Source organism: Syngnathoides biaculeatus, chromosome 6 (assembly GCF_019802595.1).
Source record: "Syngnathoides biaculeatus isolate LvHL_M chromosome 6, ASM1980259v1, whole genome shotgun sequence".
Taxonomy (NCBI): Eukaryota; Metazoa; Chordata; class Actinopteri; order Syngnathiformes; family Syngnathidae; genus Syngnathoides; species Syngnathoides biaculeatus.
In genome coordinates, this window is record NC_084645.1 from 15924235 (window position 1) to 15948216 (window position 23982).

Consider the following 23982-nt stretch of genomic DNA (forward strand, 5'->3'; position numbering starts at 1 on the left):
CTAAATGCCATTGCTGGATACTGCTTGAACACTCTGGAGGATGGATTTACCTTTAATAAGTTTCCAAGAGATGTGGTTCGTCGTGAAAAATTGATTGCACAGGTGCAAAGGACGACATCGTCCTGGATTCCAAATGACAGGTAGGTGTGTATACAGCTACTAAAAAAAAAAAAAAAAAAAAAAGTTGGGGGGGGGGCGTAATCTGTAAATCAGGGGTGCTAAATCTGTCGATGTGCGCATCGGAAGGTTTCCGTGCAGGAGCCACTGAAGGACGGCCTCCGCAGACCTTGTGGATCGCCACCGGCCTTGTCAACAAGGCCGAGCGAGCCTTGTGAATTGCCACCGACCTTGTCGACAAAGCCGAGTCGGCCTCCGGGGTGGCTCCTTGCAGCACCGGGCCGCAGTGGCTCATCCTCGCCGCGGAAGTGAATCAGACGGGGAGGCGTTTGGGCCACAGCGTCGTCGTCACTCGTGGGCAGCGTTGTTTTTCTCACCACCACGCGGAGGTGAATCAGGCTGGGAGGGGGTTTGGCCGTGATGCGCTTATCATCTAAATATGGCTCGAAACAATAGGAAAATATTGCCCCGGTCACTTCACTTGGTTGTGAGATCTTCTCTTCTTTGAAAAGAGCTTCCGTGTCAGAAGGGGCATGTTCGTCTGCCATAGTAGGGTCCACAGCGTGTTTTCAATGGTGAATGTCCGGGCTGACATCACGGGCAGGAGATGCAGCCAATATGGCGACCACTTGGGTGTGAATCACACTTCTGCAACTTTGCGCACGGATGACGCACTCTCCGCTCATATTTATTTTTTCGTAAAGACATTTAAGTGCATAATGTTTTATATGTATTTTTCATTAGAATATCTATTGAGACTGTTTATAGGGACGACACTTGGGCTTTAAAGTCTGCATGGAGCACATAGGTGTAGTTAGAGGATCAACTCAAATGACATCCATCCCTCATCTTATTACAACAAGCCACTGGTTGAACCTGGTGATTATAGACAGGGGCTAAGGAAACACAGAGGGGAAATTATGCGACAGAACTAATTCCATCAACAGTGACACAACAGCAGTGCTGGAAGGTCAAGATGGTACTTAACAAAACATCAGCGGCAGCTTGTTCACATTGTCTCTCCTGAAGATAGAGGACCATGTCGTTTTGGTCAAGAAAGTTTCCAGAAACCCTGGCAACGACATTGGAGCTGGACAATAATGCCATACTTTCGCCACTAAAAACATCTTTAAAACATGTTTAATGTGATAAAGATCACCCACTGTGTTGGGTTCTGATACTGCTAGACCTGTCTTGGCACCCCTTCTGTTCCACTGAGTTGTATGCTATTCTTTCAACTCTTGCATTCCAAAGAACGATGAAACAAATTATTATGTGGGTGAAAAAAATAAGAGTGACTGTTTACAAATTCATATGAGCCACTTTAATTTGTGTTTTCCAAAGTTGTCTAAAAGTAAATTTGTATTCAGGTCATCTATTGTGCTGTACTTAGACTCCAGCCAGGAAAGTGTAGATTTTGTGCAGTTTTTTTTTTCCATGGGATGTACCTTAGGATTTCACCAGTATTGATACAATTTTGTCAACACAGTAAAGGGGATGGAAAGAGAATGCTATTATTTAGTGCTAGGAAACAGGTAATTGGCTTAAGGCTGACTCACTCCACTTACAGCTTGCACGACAAGGGGATAATAACAAAAAATGATGACGTACATTTCCTCGACTGGGATAAAGGTGTACTTTATGAGCAATTTGTGTGAGGCTTGCAGATTATATTATTTTTGCTGCGCATTTTAAATCCTGTTTGCCCTCTCCAAGATCTTGAGATGTGTGTCGAGATATTCGTGGCGTCAGCATTTAGAGCACAGCAGCTGCAGGAGAGACAGAATGCAGAGGATCAAAATACATTGAATGGGCAATTTTACCTCAGATTTACTGCAATAGTCCTCACGAAGATACCTGATCATTTTGCTAAAATTGGGCTTTGGCTTTATTTTGTGGCTTAAGCATTAAAGCTCAGCATTCTCAGCAGTCCACTATTATATTCACCACAAAAAGAGGATGCCGTTTGGAAACAAAATCACACTCGCTGTTGACATTGTGATACAAATAATTCATTCCAAAGAGGAATAAACTAGTTATTAAAAGTACTACATAAAATGCTATCTAGAGATAATGCAAATATTGATTCAAAAAAATTGGGAGCAACCTTAGCTCTCTGATCTGTGGCTATTCTTCTCTACAAAGTTATCGCCTCGAGATTGTAAACTTCAAGAAGTTTCCTTCGTTACACGTGCCCCTAATGCAGTCCAACTGCTTTGTGTCAACCGTCAAGACCTTCGAGCTCCTGGGAATTAGAGTCTCTCTGGATTTGAAGTGGGAAATCAACACTATACTCAAAAAAAGCCCACCAAAGGACATACTTCCTGTGTTTTCTGAGGAAGCGAGGCCTGCCACAGGAGCTGTTGACGCAGTTCTACACAACACTCATCGAATCCGTCCTGACTTTTTCACCAAAGTCTGGTTTGGTGCTGGCATGCAAAAGACAACCTCTAACTGCAACAAACAATCAGAACTGAAGAAAAAATTGTCGATACACCCTCCCCTCCCTATCTACTCTTGAGGACTTGCACGATGCCAGAACTAAGACAAGAGCATGCAAAATTATTTTGGACCTTGCTCATCCTGGTGAGCAGCTCTTCCAGCTACTTCCCTCTTGTAGCCACTATCAAAAAATCACGAAAACGAAAACTTGCAGACATTTCAACAGCTTGTTTCCTTTTAACGTCTTAAACCGTTAACTTACAGTCCTTTTGTAATGTTACCAATTTAGTCTTGGGATTGTTTCCACATCTCTGTCGGACCAATTATGCATCATTTGTGCACTCACTGTAGAAGTCTAATCACTTTGAACTATTTGCACATCTATTATTGACAAATACTGGCCACTAATGTGCTTGAGAACTATCTGCACCATTTGCACAATTGGCATTGTTCCAGTGTATATAATTTCTTGAATCCTCTGGGCGATGAGCACATTGGGGACTGCACCAGACTATTGTTCTGTTAGTAATTTCAAACTAAACTCTGCATAACTTGCACACCTGTCAAAATAAGAATAATAAAATTGTATGAACATTACCACATTACTGGTAATGTCTTATTGGTCAGTAACTGTTTTTATCTTTATGTTTCAAAACTATTGTCTGTCAGCCCTAACACTTGTCATGGTAAAGGGCCTCCTACTACCATAGACAAATTCCTTGTGTATTTTTGAAATATTTGGCTAATACAAATGACTCAGATTCTGCTACAACCGATACAAACTTTGAATTCCAAATACAAACATTTTTGTTTGCGGTCCTTTACCAAAGACTTGCAGTACATTTGATGGAAGGGCTGCATTAAGGAAAGTAACTACAATTCAGTCCAAAACTGTAAACAATTTACATTACTTCTTGGTTCCTTATCAGTAAAACCAGAAAATAAGTTTGTGTGAGTTTTACAATGAAAAGGAAAAGGAAAAATTAACTGTGAAAATAATTCAAAGTAACATTAGAATAATTATTTTTTTAGCAATCTAAATTTGTACTATACCACATTTAAAGTATGCCTAAAACACATCCAATAACCACATCATTTGTTTGTTTTATTTGTATCAGTTATGTGACTTTCTTTGTTTTTTGATAACAATAAAATAATAAATAAAAACATTCATTCGTATATGCAGTACACAACAGTATCCTGGGCAATTTAGTTTAGGTCGGTGCAAATGTCACACATTTTGATACCTGTCACATCATTACTGAAATAGTAAAATGAATATTTACATAAATCATGTATTTTGTTTCATTATTTTAACATTATAACAGAGAACTCCATCACCTGTAAAAAAAAGAAATATAAATGTAGATCACTAAATAAATACATAACTGCGGTTCATTGCGGCAATTATTTATTTATTTATTTATTTTTATCTGAGGACAGATTTGAGGATTTCTCCAACTTTTTCAGTCCAAGATCGTAACAAGAACTTGCTTAACAGAACATTTAACTTAGTGATGTTCACATATGCACACCTATAAATTATCCATCTATCCATTTTCTTGACCACTTATTATTACTAATTTAGAGTCTTCAATTAACCTACCTTGCATGTTTTGTGAATGTGGGAGGAAAACTGGAGTACCTGGAGACAATCCATCCAAGCATGGCGAGAACATGCAAACTCCACACAGGCAGGTCCAGGATTTGAAGCGAAGTGCTCAGAACTGTGAGCCAGATGTGTTAACCAGTCATCATCCGTCCCAAACGTAAGTCATCCATTCAGTCATTACCCAAGCTGCTTATCCTCACAGGCGTCGTGGCAGTGCTGGAGCCTATCCCAGCTATCATTGGGCAGGAGGCAGGGCACACCCTGAACCGGTTCCCAGCCAATCGCAGGGCACGTAGAGACAGACAACAGTCACACTCACAATCACACCTAGGGGCAATTTAGAGTCTCCAATTAATGCATGTTTTGGAATGTAGGAGGAAACCCGAGTGCCCAGAGAAAAACCCATGCAGGCACGGGGACTACATGCAAACTCCACACAGACGGGGCCAGGATTTGAAGCCCAGTCCTCAGAACTTTGTGGCCAACACTCTAACCAGTTGTGCCACCGTGCCGCCACACATAAATCAATGAAAAAAAAGAAGCATAAGTAACAAATACAAAAATGCTGCACATGAATTGTGTGCTTGCCTGGATGTTTTTGGTTGTCACCCACGTTTGGGAAAGCCTGGGTTAAAATGTAATGTGTTCAACTAAACTATAGGACAAGTTTCTTAATTGGGCTGCAGAATGAACACGTTTGTATCCCAGGAGGGCCAAAGTTTTGTTACACAGATTCTGCACAGTTCTGGCAATATCATATCCCAGACGAAGCCTCCAACTCTCAGCCGTCGTTCTAGAGTCTCTGGTGGTGGAGTACTTGTAATTCCATTCGAATGGAGCCGACAAATTGCTGTTGGTGTTCCTTTCAATCCATGTCTGCACTCTATCCTCCATCTCTAGGCCAATAAACTGGTAGAGCTCATTGGCCTTGTGCTTTGGGTTTATTGCAAGGTCTTCATACCTTACTAAGAGGTAGCGGCCCTGCAGCCAAGTTGGTCTCTGCAGGCCTTCTTCTGCTGACGCCACCATGTCCTTGCAGGTACTCGTTATCTGCGATAGGTCCACGTATCGCGGTTGGCGCCCTGTCGCATTCCATATTTTCCAAGCACGGAACTGATCTGAAAACGCTGTCATGCGTGAGGCGAGAATGGCTCTAGGGTCCCTCACCAGGTGGATGATCTTTAGGTCCAGACGTGGATCTTCGACCAAAGTTCTCAGGTCCCCCACCTCAGGGATCCGAACAGTCTTAATGGCTACCTGGCCTTTTGATAGACACGACTTTGACGCTAAGGTAAGGTTCAACATGCCGCAATTCTTGTTGCACCAACTTTCTTCAGGTAGATCAGGTGTTGCTCCATACCCTCCTTCCAGACACACTGGAGGAGAACAAAGGGCATGGCTTGAACTTCTACGAAAGAAGGAATTAGTGACATGGTCTTGGGGCTCGGGGCGAATGTAACTCTCCATAAAGTGAAGCTCACAGTTGTACAAGTTGAGCAGGAGGTCTCTGTATGCTCCTAGCAGGGCCCGGCGGTCCAAAGTACGACGGATCCTGCCACTGGAGTTTGTGAAGGCCTGCTGGACGTGGTAGAGGGGTTCAAACATGTAAAAGATTTCAGGGTGCTGGTTGAGCAGCTGACCGGTGAAAGATGAACCACTCCGGGTGGTGGCAAAGAGCAGGATATGCTTCCGGGGGGATTCCATGGATATCCAGCTCTCATCACACAAGGTTTTCCAATTGGATTCTTTGAGGGGGAAAAAACATCTTTCAGTGCATTGCACAATAAAGCATATTTTCTCTTCTTTTCTAAGGTGAATATTTGTATATATAAAGGGTACATTATAGCTGTGTACATTGTTTTTCATGCATCCCCAAAATCCTTCTACCCTCACCCTCATGCACTCACACCCTTATCGATCTTTTGACCCTTCACCCCATACTGAAAATTGCTCCCCGGCCCCACCTCACCTGCTTTTTTCGTATTTGTCATTCTGTGTGGTGTTTGCATGTTCTTCCCATGCTTGTGTGGGTTTTCAATAGGGGCTCTGGCTACCTTCTCCATTCCAAAAATATACATCATGGGTTAGTTGTGTTCCCTAAATTTCCAAGTGTAGAAGGTTTATTGTCTTTGTGTACCCTGTGATTTGTTGTCCAGGGTCAAATGGGATGTGCACCACCTGCTCCGTGACCATGAGTAGGATACGTGAGATATACAGATGGATGGATCAGTAAAAGAAGGGGTGAATTAAAATATCATTTGGCTAATTCAAATTCAATGGGCAGTTTGTGGCTTCAAGTAAATCCAAGCCCAATAATTACAAGACTTTAAATATAATGTGCAAAAAGTGAGAAGCATACATCAATCACATTCCCTAGCTGTGGCAGCAGCAGTCTGAGTGAGAAAACTGAAACTTCCCCATCTAGGGCCACCTTTTCAAGCCCCATTGAAAGGGCACAGAGGCATTCCCAGGCCAGCCACAAGTTCGTCCCTCCATTGTGTCCCATAAATCTTCCCCGAACACAGGCCAGGAGAGCTGATTGGGAGACATTTGTAGTGAATGACTACAGGTGAGTTTGGCAACAAAGTCCTACCAGTAAGTCCATCCATCCATTTTCTTAGCCGCTTATCCTCACAAGGGTCACAGCAGTGGTGGAGCCAATTCCAGCTGTCATTGGGCAGGAGGCAGGGTACACCCTGAATTGGTTGTCAACCAATTGCAGGGCACATGTAGACAATAGACATGTAGACAGTCGCACTCATGATCATACTAAGGCACAATTTAGACTCTGAATGGTTGTTTTGGGGATAAAGGAGGAAACCTGAATGCCTGGAAAAAACCCTCGCAGGCACGTGGAGAACACGCAAACTCCACACAGGTAGGGACGGAATTTGAACCAGTGTCGTCTGAACTGTGAGGCCAACACTCTACAGTTGCGCCACCATGCCACCTACCAGTAAATCAATACCACAAATTGCACTTTTCCGACTGAGAACATTGGCCTCAGATTTGGATGTGTGGATTCTCATCCTGTACAGTCACCTGCGACCATTGCGGAGCCTTGGCGGAGTCCAGTTTTGTCAATATGGAGCAAGGTTCTATTCCAACTGCACAGGTACCAAATGACCTGCAGTTGTGGGCCTAAATCCCAGGAATCCTGGCTCACCTCTACTGGAAACCACAAGAAAGACGGTTGAATGTCTTTTCCAAATCGCACATTGTGGTAGGGGCAAACTTCCATGCATGCCCCAGTCTTTTGGCAAGCACAGCGTACTGGTGCATCGCATCTCATGGAACGGCGGTGAGGAAACTGAGCTCACTTCTTCAGTCCTCAGGGGGAGGACACTGTGGATATTCCATATGGTTGGGGCATACTGGTTCTTGAGAGGGGGTTGCGGGGGCGGGCACGATACCAGTCTGGCAGTCAACATGATGTTCAAGATTCATCCGCAACAGTCCCTCAGCATCACATTTTATAAGTGAAGAGCGAAAGACTTATTTGGAGTGTCTTTTTATTTTCATTATTTTTAATCAAGGCAGATTGGCTATTCTAAGTGTAATTTTTTGAAGAAATAATTACATAATGTTGTCTTTCTGTGAGCCATGATTCAAAATTAGGATTGAACCTCTTGTGTTTTTTTTTTTCCACATGTAATTTCCCAAGGGACTATTAGGATCATTTTAAAACAATTATTTTTGAGTGTAAAGTGTCACTTTTTATCATCACTGCTAGTTAAGAAAAGGTAAAAATGACATCGGGGAATAAGGTATAAATCATTTGGAAGAAGCTTCTTGTGATTAATGCATGGCTTTTTGAAATGCTGAATCTCTTTATTTAGCACAAACGGCTAACATGTAATTACTACCGATGAGGAGTTGATTGCAAATGGGGGCGTGAGGAACAGGCACAGGATAAGAAGGGATTAATGCAAAAAAAAAAAAAATTGAGGATGATTGTAAAACGAATCACGAATCTGATTGCTTCTTATACACCTCTACTTGGGAATTCCTTGGGTTAATGATGTACTCTCCACTTTGTTTGGCTTCAACCACAGCATGCTTCCGTTATGGTTTGACCTCAGTCTTTACTGATTTCAAAGCTTTTCATACCAACAATGAATCCATATTGACAAAGTACCTCTGTTAATACCTCAGACATTCTCCGTAGTATTATTAATGTTAGATATTTGGACTGGTTGTGATACCTCTGTGATGTCTGTTCTGACACTGGAAGCCGCTCTGACAGGGTCCGGAGAGCGAATCCCTCAGGGTGCGAATGGCCGTGTATTGGACCCCCAATGAAGCGCACACCAGCAGCAACACAGTCTTCCAGGAGCACTCCATCCTGTTCCTCCACACCTTTGGCTTTACATCCTTCAAACTGATGAGACACACACACACACAAGAATCCATTCTGATTGATTTTGTCATCATTTTACAAGCGCAGCTTAGCTTTTGTTCATTTCGTACGTTACTGCAGCCATGCCTTATAAGGCGCAGGCCTTTAAAATTGCCCGAATACGAGATCTATGTATCGCCAATCGATTGCCATTCCTTACAGTTCCTGGATGCCTGTCACGGCTAATTTAAAACGAAATTTGCCAAACTGTGTCTCAAATGATCAAACTGAATTTGAAAATATAGCATTTCAATTTTCATTGCAGATTAAAAAGAATATTTATATTCACATTCAAGTTTATTGGACATCGGTTAATAGAATGTCAAATTGTATAAAGTCAGTTCAGAAATTAAAATTCACTTCCAGATGGGACATATTTCATCCCTTACAATCCCCAACAACAGGATCGTCATACTTGGTACACAGTTGAATTATCAGTTTTCCTCTTTTATGGGTAATTTACTCCATACAGTGTAGATAAAGGCTCACATGTTCTGTCGCTGACTTCTCTTCATGAGTATGTTAAACTTGTACACTTTTAGCCTCTTTGACATAAGGAGGCAAAAGTGTTTTTCTCAAGGGAGGGGTGTTTTTTCCCCCCTTTGTTTCATGACCGATATTTGCAAATCTCTCAGCCATCCATTGTCACTCTCCCTCTGCATAAAAGTGCTGGTGGGTATTCACCTCAGAGCCCTGACTTTCCATCACTGAAAGTGGCCGTGCACAGGCAACCACTATCAAAACCGCAGGTAAACAATGCATCATATCACCGATATTATTGCTCTCCTTCTGTCACTCTGTTTTTCAAATCTGCGCCTCGTTCATCACTGCAGTTTACATGGCCCTGTTACAGATTAATATCTTCAGGAATTGGTCGCACTGAGCTGAGATCAGCTTTTGATGTTCCATTAATCACAAACAGCACTAAACCAAAGACGTTTGCTCTGCGAGTCACGGGTGGGGGTGAGTGGGGGGGGGGGGTGTCTGAGCGAATGAAGCAGATCTGACATTATAAGCTATTGTGTTTGAGTGCAGTTACAAACCAACAACAATTACACAATGAAGCATTCAGGGGAAAGTTGTTTCTTCATGCATTTGCATTCGGAATTACAGAAATGTTCGCACATATAGTATATGCGTATATAAAATACGTAGATTTGATATTGTCTGTCATCTCTTATTTTGCATCTACACGGGGGGACAATTTGGACCAAACTCTTTGCGTTGAAAGAAAAGGCTGCATGTCAGAAAATATCAAATTATTAACTACTAAATGAAACGCCGTGCCTCCATTATTTGCTGAGTGTGTTCTCCAGTTGAACAAATAAGCAAATTTTTATCCACAGATGTATTTTTTTCTACCTTGAGAAAAAAGTTGTGCCACAAGGCAGATGCAAATTCAATACCTGCACTGTACCCATCTTTCCACAGATTCTTACAGTTTCAAGCTGGTTATGTAGGCAGTTTGGTATCCAACGCCCTTTCCACTACGGACGCATTGTAGTTGACTGGTTACAAAACAAGTGGGAAATAATTCCTTCTGCCTCTAACTGCACTGCATTATTGATAGGAATAAAATAATAGGAAATGGGAATAGAAACTGCTAATGTGAACCAGTTATTTATTACATTGCCATTCCAACATGGAATTAATAATGGTCCTGTGACAAAATAACAAATACAGTCGCAATATGTGCTGCTCCATTCCTGCAAAAGCATTTGTACAAATGAATGCCTTCTCTGAATGAGATGGTGTCTTGAAAATAACACCCCATACTCACTTTAGTAAATAAATGACCCATGACCTCTATTATGAGAAATATGTTGTCGAGAAATCCAACCAACATACAGTAGATAGAGTTCTTAGGATTCTGTTTCCCAGACATGTCTGTCAGGGGCATGGTCTGGCCACTGCCGTGGGCGGCGCTTCCTGTGAGGGGCGTGGCCAGGCCACTGCTCTGGGCGGTGCCACCTCTGACAACTGTCACAGCGGTGTGCATTTTGGGACACTATTGAACCAAGTACTTAAGTGGTAATTGGTGGTGGTAATTGGCATTTGCCAGTTCGTTGCAAGTTTAGTGGAGAGCAACCCTTTGTCACAGCGAATCTATGCCCTTTTAGTTTGACCACGTCTTGTCATGTTTCTTAGTTTGCCTCATAGTCATCGGACCTCGTTTCATGTTTTTGGACCTTGCCTCGAGCCTCGCGTTTTTGTGCCTCTGTCTTCCAAGCTTTGCCTCCTACTTCGGACCTCGTTTCAGGATTATTGGACTTTGACTTTTTGCCACACGTTTTTGTGCTTCCACCTTTTTGGACTACTTATCTGTGTACGAACTCTTCCTGAAATAAAACCACTCTTAAGATCATGCCCTTGCCTCAGAGTCCCGCATTTGAGTCCGCCCCCGTGCCGCTGGTTTATGACAATGTCACATGTTTGTGGGTGAAAAAAAGTTGGTGACCCCCAGTTTAAGTATAATACTGTTTGGCAACCAAGATAAGGTAGTGTTTTTGCACCTGGGTTTGAATCCTCCTCAAATCGTTTGGTTTTGAATAGTTCCAAGTAGCTCGTCAATGTTCTCCCTGTGCTTGCTTTTTTCTAGGTGCACTGGCTTCCTCCCACAAAAAAAAAACCAAAAAAAAAAAAAAACAGGCACAGTCTAAAACGCTAAATGTAAGCTTAATAACGCTTAACGTCACTTAATATCCCAAAACCGCAATCAATTGTCTGCAACATTTACGTGGGCCTCTCGACTTATACCGTCTTCAACCTCTGCAAATATCCAAATTATAACCCCCAATATTATGTTTTTGTGCACATTGAGCCTTTTCCTCATGAAGTGATCTTCATCTTTTTCTCTATCGTGCACAAAATATGTAAAATAGGAGATATCCTTTTGATATTTTTAGAGGTTGAAGTGACCATGAGGAGGGATATCCACATACATTTTGCTGACAATCTATCCCATCTTTCAGACATTAAGCAAAGTTAAGCATTTTTATGTTGAGTGTTTTCGACTGTCCCCAAAAAAACATCCATGTTAGGTTCACTGAACACGTTAAATTGTCTCAGTTTACAACAGTGTAAAATTCCTATGGGGCATTGTCATAAATCAGAAACACTAGGTTATGCAAAACTTTATGACTCCTCCTACTCCTAGTCAATATTAAAGTCAATATTTACAATACAGTTCAAAATAAACAATTCCAGCCCAAACTATAAATCAAACAGCATGTACAGCCGTAACTGAGCATATATGTGTGGCATGATGACGTAACTAACACTGCTTCACCAATTACTTTATTACTTTATTGCTCGCCGTTCGTAACGGCAGTGTAAACGGAAGACCCTCTGTAGTTATCCTGCAATTTACAAATGTACGTATGTGCTTTCTCTACCCTGCATGTGCTGCACAACTGGCTGAAGTGTATGAATCCAAAGTATTTCTTTCCAGTCATGATGAAACTACCAACTCCTCACACCCTGCTGCCCTCTGGAGAAGGAAAAAAGATGCTTCCCTGAGTTAGAGCATTTTGATATGCAAGTGCTCTATCCTCCCGTTGTTTTTAAGTGCCACACCGTAGAACACGATATACAACTGGAGGGGGAAAAGTGGGCTTTTCGTTTGTATCCCTTGCAACATAGACAAACGTACATACATCCTGCAACAGATTTTTTAGAGGCTCACAAAAGCTCGTTTAATACAAACCATCAAAGTGTCAGTAGTCACGGTGCACAGGTGCTGCTGCTGAGATAACATATAGGAGTAAACATGTTGAACATACAGTATTGCCATTCGTGCAAGGTAGACACAACGTGGAACACAAAGCAACAAATGAGGTCAGAGGTAGATGATGAGGGAGGGACTGAGGGATTTAGGATGCAAGTGATGAAAGAACGTGAGGTGCTTGTGATTGCTACAGTGCACCGTGCTCAGTAAGGCCTTTAACGCTGACAGCAAGGCTGTTTATTGCTGTAAGGAATGTTGATCAATCCAAACGTCACACAAACGCACTCGCTCTCCTTCCAACAACAGCAAAGCTCAAGTCGTAAAGCATATTTAAAAACAAACCACAAAAAATATCCCCGTTGATAATTTTATAGATAACAATACTTATGATAGTTTAAAACTAACATTGGTTATCCCACACATCAAAAGTCCACTGTGAGGTAAAGCGGAGCTCCGCAGATGAGACAAAAGATGCAGCTTGTCCGGCACTGTTACTTTAGTTTACACACGCACACGAAGAATATACAAACAGCTCAGGGAAATCTTAATCGGATTATGCTCTTCGCAAAAATGCATTTACTCTCGTGCAGAGGGAGAGTGAGAGAGACCACGTGATCTTTCAGTGTGGAAATAGAGACAACCGAAACATAAAGCAATATGATTAAATATCATTTGCAGTTCAAATAAACACATGTAACAGCTCTCGTAAATGACATAACGTTAACAGTCGGGACAGCACGTGAACTTCTTGTGAACCTTTGTACGTGAATACAACGCTGCAACGGTGCGATGTAAGGAGAAAAAGAGAGACAACAACAATAAAGAGAGAGAAAAAGAGAGACAACAAAATTAAAACATGCCGGGTTGTGAGAAGAGTGAAACCTCTCCACGTCATCTGTCAAGTGCAAAAAAAAAAAAAGTCAGAACACAGAACACACAGCTCCTCTGACAGACGTTCATCCTACCGCCTAAAAGCCGTAAAAAGAATTGTTTTCTTACCCCGAGTGTGTTTTATTGTGGTGCTAGTCCGGTCTTCTGTGGTCCTTTTTTCAAAGAATTGTTTTTATTTTATTCTATTCATGGCTGAAGAGCCGGTGCAGGAGTTGATGTTGATGCTCCAAGGATGGAGAGCAGCAGCAGGCTGAGTGAGGATGAGGAAGATGAGGATGAGGAGGAGGAGGATGAAGGGGAGGAGAAGGAGGATGAAGGGGAGGAGGGGGCGGCAAGAGAGCACAGGCTACAACCAGCGTCTCCAGATTGGGTGCAAGATTATATTGTCGCGCAGGATCCTCCACCTTTTGCCTCGTCTATGTTGTGTTGCATCATTTCTGAATAAACAATGCCTGCTTTTAGTCCAACTAAACCACGTATTGCTGAAGTTTAGTACACAATGATCAACTTGAAACGTGCCAATGTGTGTTTTTCCTGCATGGGAGCATCTTTCACCAGCTCCTGTAAGGCATCAGCAATCACTTTTCATTATGAAGATCAGGAACGTCGACGTCTTTGTCAATGTAATGTTCACAGTGGGGATGCGCAACAACATTCAATGAAGCTCTCTCTCTCTCTCTCTCTCAAATACGCACACACGCACGCACACACACGCACACACACTGACACGATGACCTTTGTGTTCCCTCATTTAAGTGAGGATGACTGCTCTCATCACGTGTGTCGTCAACTCTCCTGTACTGAGCACTAGTGCAATATCGTGGCCCCTGGGGGGTCACCATGGGTTCACATTCAGCCGGTGACAGCATCATCACTCCTCGAAGGGGAGGTTGGGGGATTGTGCTTGTCTTTAGAGATTAATCTCCGGCTGTGATTCAGTCACACTGGCTTAAGCATCTTCACGTTCATGTTTTATTACTTTGGCGTTATAATGTAACTCACTTTCATGAGTTGATGTTTTGAACCAAAACCTCCCGCTGCTTGCATTACTTGAGACACCACAGAATCGGAGAAAAACAAATTCTTGGTAGTAAACAAAACAAAAAAGCCTCTTTGCCTCATTTACACTGAAGAATGAATTGGGTACATGTTTGCGTTTCTTGTTTACTTCATTTTTAATTCAATGACATTTGAATGATGATTCCGTTAAGTTGCTATGATCTCATTCTATTTACAGAGCTCATGCAGCTGTCTGCTACGCTGATCTGCCATCTTTCATCCACCCACAGTGGAAATGCTGACATCAGGATGTAGTGCATCAAAACCGTGCCCATGTGAACCGAACTGTACCACCCAATTGTCAGTACTACATGATAATCACACTATTGTGGCACTAATGTAATTTTTGGCCCCAAAAATTTACAGTACATTTCTATGTTAAACATTTTTCTGTGACTACAAAAGTGTTTTTACATATGAATTAAAAGACTATGAAACCTATGGGCAACAAAAACAAACATCCTTCACCAATTTAAAAAGGGAAACTCCATAAACAAGTACACAAAGAAGCATTTCTGTGGCAGTGTGGGTCTACAGTACATTAGCAGCCGAAGGTTGAACCATGCCAGCACACACAAAGAACAAAAAGCTGCCAAGAACACATAACAAGTGATACAAGAGCCTCGTGTCCTCCACGCCTCTCAGTGTTGATCCCTTGCTTTGCCAGCTTCAAATCCCCAGTTCTGAGGAGCTGAACGCCCCCACATCTTCTGCCTGGGATTTGTGTAGGAGAAAGTTTTTCTTTTCCTTTTGTGAACAAACAGAATCATTCAACATGTTCCCCATATCTAGCTAGATAAGCATATGAGGAGTGTCCTTTTTATTTATTTATTATTATTTATTTTTTTTACTTTTTTACGTCTTCAACACATTCCCATTCTGACGGAAATCTCACTCCTGATACATTGTTTAGCAAATCGCATTTGAATCTTAAAGTTGATGGAAGAAGTCATTCTGATTAACATGACCTCTCTCTCTTTCTCTTTATCCTCTCTTTTTTAATTACTTTTGCAAGTCAGACAGATTATTTGTCAGGATGCGTGTCAGAAGGACAATATCAAGCCTCCAAAACAGTCGCCTTTTTTCAAGTCCTCCCGCACTATAAATGCAATAACTGAGTAAAAAGAAAATCTCATTCCACCCACCCAATGTGCTGGCTGACACGGCTAAATTTATTTCAGCAAACAACCGGCACAGTGCATAACTACACTCTATTACTCTATTATTGGCTGCTGTTGCTGCTCTAGCAACATTTGAGAATTCTTTTCAATGGTGACCTCAGTTGTTAACGATACCGCTGAAGAGCGCAGGTTATAAATGTTCTATATTGTAATTATCAAAAACACATTAAACGTAATCCTGCCATAAACCAGGGGGGTTTTGTTGTGCTTTTTATTGGTTGAAGTACTGTACTCCAACATTTGCACTCAGGGCAGCTTTTAATTTTCCCCATCTTCCTTCAATCATTATGTTGTTACTTTCTTTTTTTTTTTTTTTTTAATTATCACAGCAAGAATTGCACTTAGTGGAGTACAGAACTCAAGGTTGACCACCAAGATTGACAAAAGTGAAAGAGAAATTGTTGCGCGCCGTATTTTATTGTGGCATACAGCAATACCTGCAACCCGCAGAACGCACTGTTAGGAACAAAGGATAAAGAAGGTCATGGGTCTTCAATCTGAAGCTACACACCAGAACAAAATACAAAAATCTCTGACTCACTGACAATCATATACAGACATTTGAATAATACCTTTGAACTAAAGCACCACATAGCAAGGCAAACTACAATCTTAAGTCATGAAGGTCATAGAGCTGTGTTGTTTTTGAGACCAGGTTTGGGGAGAATGGTTCTCTCCTGACCCAAACATTTAAAAAAAGTAACATCCTTTAACAAATTGTAAAATACATTTATGATGTGAAAAATGTTGCCCAATGGATTTAAGCACGGCGAGAGCTTTTTATTATTTAACCATTAAATTATGTGAATATGCAAGTTCACAGCAGCTGTGTGAACGTGCAATTGTTGAGGAGTGCTGCTACCTCACCACAAAAGAAACCATTTGTTTTCAATTCCTGTTTTCATTAGACCCGCGGGTGCGCTAACTCGGGGTGAGAGGCAGCAACTAATTGAAACTTGAACAGCGATGTAACGATTCCAAGGCCAGAAGTGTGGTACAGGTGTGGTTTCCGGCTGCAAAAAGTACTTGTGTAAGACTACTAATGACAGTTCCACCCAACTCATTAGACAAGCCCGTGATGTTGTTTTCCAACAGTGTACCAAACGCGATCCTCATCTCACCTCCGAGCTTTGCCAAATTAGCTTAGCTAGAACTGAGAGAGTGACAGTTTCCCTGAAACCTGATACCAACCTTATAATCAGTTTGGAAGAATTCAAACTGCATAAGATTGGATTACTGTTTTGTTATTATTGCTAGAAATATATGCTATTAATATTTTCGCATTCATTCTGTCTTTATTTCAGATTTTGTGAAGCACTTTGTATTGCATTTTTAAAGTATGAAAGGTGCTACATAAAAAAAGTACTGAGTGAGAAGTGAGTGGGTGGCAACCAGGAATGATCTGTGTGCTTTTTTTTTCTTCCTCAAATAAAAATCTCTTCAGCATACACCAAAAACAATTCATACTCGGGACATTTCTTTTAATTTGTCGAATCTTCTGCGTAAAAATCATAATTACAGTGGCCAAAAAAACAGTAGGAAATTATGTTAGACATAAATTATTCATATATGGCATGCAAGAGTTTGCATCATTCTCAAGCGGATCCTGGTAACATCTAGCGCAGGGCTGTCTGACTCATTTTCACCACAGGCCTGATGGTAGTTATGGTGTTCCTTTCGGGCTGTTAACAGCTGGAGTTCTATTTGGTTTAAAAAAAAAAACAAGATTTCTGCTTGAATGAAACTCATCATAAGGAGCGCTTGTAGTTCTTTCTCATGAACGCACACCTCAAATTTCTCATACTAATGATGGTGTTGATCATTTTCGTCTGGGTGGGCAAGATCCTTACCAATCAACAACTTTTCATCAAACAAAAACTTAACACTGAGTTTCTTTTTTTATGTTTCGTCTTATGATTTCATTCTGCCAACATCGGGACTTTATTCTACCGATTTTTGCCCGTCCTTGCTCTACGTCACTTTTTATTTTAGCTTTGAACTGACAGTAATTGTGTTTGGATGCTTATAAACGGTTTGATCTCACTGTCTGCCAACATTGAAGATTACGGTAATTATCTGCTGCATTCATACAATACAAGTAGCTCAATGTGGTTTAAAATGACATAACAGTGGATAAATCTTGTCCAATTTCCTTCTTACATATGGTAATTGAAAGACATAATTGAATCACAGAACATTTCTCGTTTAGTCAGTTGAAAGCTGGCTTTGCTGCCCCTCCCCAAAAAAATTTAACCATTTTGTTGTGTTTTAAGGTTGCAGTTCTTTTCTGTCTTACGCTTTGTTTGCATCAACAAAAGGGGATAAAATGTATCATATTTGCGTTCAAAAAATCTCATTACACAAAGGATCAGGAGTTTTTCAATCTGACAAACGTGTGTATCACAACATCTCGAGCTCACCCTCACTTGTGTCTGGCCTCCAGACTCTAAATCAAATCTCCGTAAAGCCTTTGAGACCTCTGGGAAAGTCAGTTTTATTGAGAGCATTTGATTGGTCCCGGTCTCGCTTGGTTTGCACCCACAGATAATAACAACCATAAATTTTGGTGTTGCCACAATCTAACCAAACAACTTCACATGTCTGGCAAACCATTATTGAGAAAGAAAAGCCCCCAAGCAGCACATCACCCTTCTGCCTGCTTGTATTTTGTTGGGCTTTTTTGGGACCTAAAGTCTGCATTCTGCCATTTAGTCACATGGCTCCCCTTTGCACTTTTGCAGTAAAAAACAGTCCATCAGTAGTCCTCTTTGGTGCATAATTGGTGTCATTAGCTTGATGCATAACGCGCTTTCTCGGTGGTTATACAGCAGTACTCTCTACCTTTGCCTGCTGTTTATCACACCAACTGCCACACATATTGGGCTTTGTGGACAGCACATTGGACAAAAGAATAGTTCCCACAAAGTAGGGCAGATTGAGACCCTCTCAGCTCAGTCCACGAAACAGCAGAAAAAAAACAGATGTGTCGATTGCACGTATCACGGCCTCCTAGTTGATGGCATAGAGACTGGCGCGATCTGGATTGGTGCGCTCAGGAGGGAAACTGAACTGGATAACCTTCCAGTGAAAGGGGAAAGTGGTTAAAGGTGGGAAGAAGAAGAAGACATTGGGTGTATGTGTGTGTGGTTTGTGTGAAACTTCGGCTACTTTTATGTTTTTGAAAAGCACACGCACGCACACACTTTTATTCTGTCACTGGATGACTTGTATTCAACCTTATGGTAGAATTGTATCCCATTTGGTGCCATTCTAAATGTGTTCTTTCCTTGCTTGACTTTTTCAAGGAAGCTTACTGTACCAGTAACTTGAAAAGTGACATGACTCAGCAAGAACTGTCTTTCAATTACGTAACCTTCAAGTTACCTGGCATTGAGAAGCGATACTGCTGCCCAGATGATCCCCATGACTTTCAGTTAACTATTGTACTTAATGGAGGGAATATTTTAATTTGATGTGTTTGAGGTAACTATGACAAGAAAAGGAAAACAACTTGTGTCCAAAATCATGACCAGCATCTTCCTCTTTTGATTCATTACCCATTTTTGTGTTGATGATTTGTTTTTATTCCCGAACAACTTTTTTTTCTTTGTTTTTCTTTTTTTCTATCTTCTTTACTTTAATATACTTTTCTAAGTCCAGTAATTTTGAAACAGTTCTTTTCATTTTAAGGTTAGTGCAGAAATGAACAGAGACAAGGTAACTCTGAAATTAATACTGGTCACAATCAATGTTTAGTTCCATATTTGTCATATAGGGGATGGTCTATATTGCATTTGGTACTTCCTGATTCATGCAACACGAGGCCAACACCCATTTCCAAGATCCCTGGACTCATGAAAGCAGGCTTTAACCTCTTCCTTAAACACCATAGAAAATGAGGTTCAAAGAGTGAAGAGTGAAAAGCTATATATGTATATATGTAGTAGCTTGGGTGTCAGTGTTTTTTGCACATTAGCACCAACTTCCAATGTTATTACAGTAAAAGAAAATGAGCAAAATAACTAAAACCAAAATTGATCAGTTTCATAAAAGAAATAAAGAACAATAGGAATGTTTTTTGTAAAAAAAAACAAAACTTTGCACAAACTATCAAATTATATAAAAAGAAGTATCATTGCAAAAATATCCTTCAGTTTCATCTTTCACAAATTCATTTCATACATGAGCTTCCAGCTCTGTTTTTAAAACTGCAATCAACTGTCTTTTGTGTGGGGAGAGGAAAAAAAAGATTTTTCACCAAAGCCACTATGCACAATGCAGATTAAGCCTTTCACTGCTCCTCTGACATCTTGCTATATTTTTCAACACTGGATTTTTTTTTTTTTGGTCTCCCGTATATACTCCAGCAGCTGTGAGGGTGGTCATGTGGTCAGGATCCAGGACTCTCATCGTTATTGGTCTGTCTTGACTGCTTTTGTTGATCATTATCTCATTGCTTTTAACGTGGATGAAAATGAACTTGCTAGTGACCCAGTGATATGGTTTGAGAAAACTTTTATCTTTGACTTTTATTACAGTAACTGTCGTAATGCTGCTGCCATTTCACTACCTGTTAGTCCTCCTTTAAAAGTCCACCTCCACTCCATGTGTTATCCTGAATCAGATCCATAAAAACACCTGTCCACCCCAAACAATCAGTAAGACTCAAACTTGTGCCACATGCAAGACCAAAGAGCTGTCCAAAGACACCAGAGACAAAATTGTACAACTCCACAAATGGCTATGGAGAAATTGCCAAGCAGCTTGATGAAAAAAGGTCCACTGTTGGAGCAATCATTAGAAAATGGAAGGAGCTAAACATGACGGTCAATCTCAATCGGAGTGGAGCCTCATGCAAGATATCACCTGGTCGGGTCTAAATGATCCTTAGAAAGGTGAGGAATCAGCCCAGGACTACACGACAGGACTTGGTCAATGACCTGAAAAGAGCTGGGACCAAGGTGACTGTTGGTAATACACTAAGACGTCATGGTTTGAAATCATGCATTGCATGGAAGGTTCCCGTGCTTAAACCAGCACATGTCAAGGCCCATCTTAAGTTTGCCAATGACCATTTGGATGATACAGAGGAGTCGTGGGAGAATGTTTTGTGGTCAGATGAGACCAAAATTGAAGTTTTTGGTCATAATTCCACTAACTCTATTTGGAGGAAGACGAATGATGAGTTCCATCCCAAGTACACCATCCCTACTGTGAAGCATGGGGGTGGTAGCAGCATCATGCTTTGGGGTGTTTTTTTTCTGCACATGGGACAGGACAACTGCACTGTATTAAGGAGAGGATGACCGCCCTGATGTATTGTGAGATTTTGGGGAACAACCTCTTTCCCTCAGTCAGAGCATTGAAGATGGGTCGTGGCTGGGACTTTCAATATGACAATGATCCGAAGCACACACCCAGGAAAACCAAGGGAGTGGCTCCAGAGGAAGCATATCAAGGTTCTGGCGTGGCTGAGCCAGTCTCCACACCTAAACCCAATAGAAAATGTTTGGAGGGAGTTAAAACTCCGTGTTTTTCAGCGACAGCCCAGACACCTGTCTAATGTAGAGAAGATCTGTGTGGTGGAGTGGGCCAAAATCCCTGCTGCAGTGTGTTCAAATACTTGTAGCTGTATCACACAAATAAATTGTTTAAAAAATCAATAATTTTAATTTCTGGATTTTTCTTTTTAGATTCTCTCACAGTGGACATGCACCTACAATAAAAATTTCAGAACCCTCCATGATTTCTAAGTGGGATAAGTTGCAATATAGCAGGGTGTTCAAATACTTATTTTCTTCACTGTACAACAGTGGAATGTGGATAAAGATTTTTGAAAAGGCCCAGGAAGTACACATTTGTGTATTGTTTCTTTGCAAAAGGGACACTTATAGCGTTACTGGTCTGACTCGCATGTAACGGAGTTGCCAAATGCTTTGCAGGCCCATTTGAGCGAGGGATGGTTTGAGATTAGTGTCGTTAACTACTCAGAGAATTTCCCAGAGAGTTATTTTCTGAATGAATTTTCCTTTTTTGCATTGGACTTTAAATGGGACAGTGAAATCAAACACACACAAAATCCAATTCTAAAACAGCTCTGCTGTAGGAATTGGACACTAAAATACTCGTATTAGTTGTACACTTTTACTACACTCTTAGACATTTCATCGGCTTTTTACAATATCATCAGAGTTGCCAATGAGTTACTGCAAACTCTAATTTACAGTAACCAGTGGTTAGAGAGAGAGTTAGGCTGGTTAGCGCATCTAGCTTGCAATTCTGAGGACTGGAGTTCAAATTCCGGCCCCGCCTGTGTGGAGTTTGCATGTTGTCCCCGTGCCTCTGTGGGTTTTCTCTGGGGACTCCGTTTTCCTCCCACATCCCCAAAACATGGAACATTAATTGGAGACTCTAAATTTACCCGAGGTATGATTGTGGGTGTGAATGGTTATTTGTTTCTATCTGCCCTGCGATTGGTTCCCAACCTGTTCAGCCCTGCCCGAAGGTAACTGGGGTAGGCACCAGCACTCCTGGGACTCTTGTGAGGATAAGCAGCTCAGATGTTGGATGGATGGGTGGATATCTTTGAGAGATAAAGACATTGCAATAACAGTCACGTAGAAATAAAGGTTGTTAGTAATTTGGCGATGACAGTGCACTTTTTTTTTTTTTTTACCATTGTGCAAAAGCATGCAGAGTCCTCTCGCATTTAGAGGAGTTAGAATGCCAAATAGAGCAATAGCCCAGCAAGAGTAGAAGATGGATGGGTGAATAATAATCATTCCACAAAGGGACTTAAGATTTAAAAAATGTATGCAGTTTAAAGTGACCAGTCTTTTGATAATCTGGGACAATGTCGATTGTACAAAAGTTGCAGATACACTTCAGTTTGTTTTTTTAGGATTATTATGGCAGTATCATGGGAACAGTTTAACATTTCGTGGTGCAAAACATGCTGGTAGTCACACAGCCTTTGCTACAAAATATACTGTGCGAAATTACCATGTAGCAAAGGAAACCATAGTTAATGTCTGTAAAATCACTTCATAGTACTTTATTGTATGGGGTAAACAGTGTTGCACATGAACTTGGGTCATTTCAACCAGATGTATGCTATTGAAAACATGTCCATTCTGGCGTCTCTGAACTTTTTGGAATGGAGTTCATTTGCATTCAAGAGTGCCACGTATTGTTGAAGGGACTTCCAGGAAAACTCCCTCCTGAACAAATTAAATAAAAGCCTTCAGGTGTCAAATATGAACACTTTATTTGGCAACCGGCATGCATGTTTACATTCGGCAAGCACCTCCCAGCAGCTTGTGCACCCGTGGGAGAAAATGTGTTCTTTGGTTGTTTTGTAATACAGTAAGTGCATCCATCCATTTTCTTGGCTGCTTATCCTCACAAGGGTTGCGGGGAGTGCTGGAGCCTATCCAAGCTGTCATCGGGCAGGACGGGGGGTACACCCTGAACTGGTTGCCAGCCAATCGCAGGGAACACGGAGACATACAACAGTCGCACTCACAGTCACACCTATAGGGGCAATTTAGAGAGTCCAATCAATGTTGCATGTTTTTGGGATGTGGGAGGAAACTGGAGCGCCCGGAGAAAACCCATGCAGGCACGGAGAGAACATGCAAACTCCACACCCGGCGGTCTAGGATTGAACCCGGGACCTCGGAACTGTGAGGCCAACGCTTTCCAGCTGATCCACTGTGCCGCCCTAAAGATAAAATGTTTGACCAATATTTTTTTTTTTGAACGGTTAACTTAGTTAGAAAAATTTTTATCATGAACTAGGACCTGAAGTAGTGCATTTTCGGAATGGTGAACTGAACTTTGTTCTACAGAAGTTCATGTAGGAAAAAAATGGCTGTATATAATTGTAGAACTTAGAGGAATATCTAACTGCATAACATCTGTGTCCTTCAGTAAAAAAACGGTGAAACAACTGTACATCTCATTTGCTCTCTCAACACCATCAGCTTTTCAAGGAAATTATGAAAGGGAACTGAAATATGAAAAAAATATATATGCTTGTGTTACATTTGAACTAAGGATGAAAAATGGAAAGGCAGTTGGTCCTTATGACATACCGGTGTAGGTATGGAAGCAATTTGGAGAGATGGCTGTGGAGTTTTTGAACAACTTATTCAACAGAGTACTAGCGGGCGAAAATATGCCTGAAGAATGGAAGAAAAGTGTACTAGTTCCCATTTTTAAGAACAAATGCGATGTTCAGAGCTATGGGAATTATAGAGGAATAAAGTTGATGAGCCGCACAATGAAGTTATGGGAAAGAGTAGTGGAGGCTCGACTCAGGACAGAAGTAAGTATCTGCGAGCAACAGTATGGTTTCATGCCTAGAAAGAGTACCACAGATGCATTATTTGCCTTGAGGATGCTAGTGGAAAAGTACAGAGAAGGTCAGAAGGAGATACATTGTATCTTTGTAGACCTAGAGAAAGCCCATGACAGAGTACCAAGAGAGGAACTGTGGTACTGTATGCACAAGTCTGGTGTGGCAGAGAAGTATGTTGAAATAGTACAGGAC

General features: G+C 41.3%; 1 protein-coding gene across 2 annotated transcripts; it reads right to left on the reverse strand.

Moving 5' to 3' along the window:
- Positions 1-4801: 4801 nt before the first annotated feature.
- si:ch73-62b13.1 (Carbohydrate sulfotransferase 1-like) lies at positions 4802-13406 on the reverse strand. Of its 2 annotated transcripts, XM_061823122.1 has the most exons (3): positions 13297-13406; positions 8377-8552; positions 4802-5916 (listed from the first exon to the last, which is right to left on the reverse strand). In XM_061823122.1, exons 2-3 carry the CDS (start codon positions 8513-8515, stop codon positions 4802-4804), a joined length of 1254 nt encoding a protein of 417 aa, XP_061679106.1. In that variant the 5' UTR covers positions 8516-8552; positions 13297-13406. The 2 variants fall into 2 exon arrangements, with proteins under 2 accessions (XP_061679106.1, XP_061679105.1); XM_061823121.1 differs by lacking the exon at positions 13297-13406 and having other exon boundaries at positions 8377-8602.
- Positions 13407-23982: the final 10576 nt, after the last annotated feature.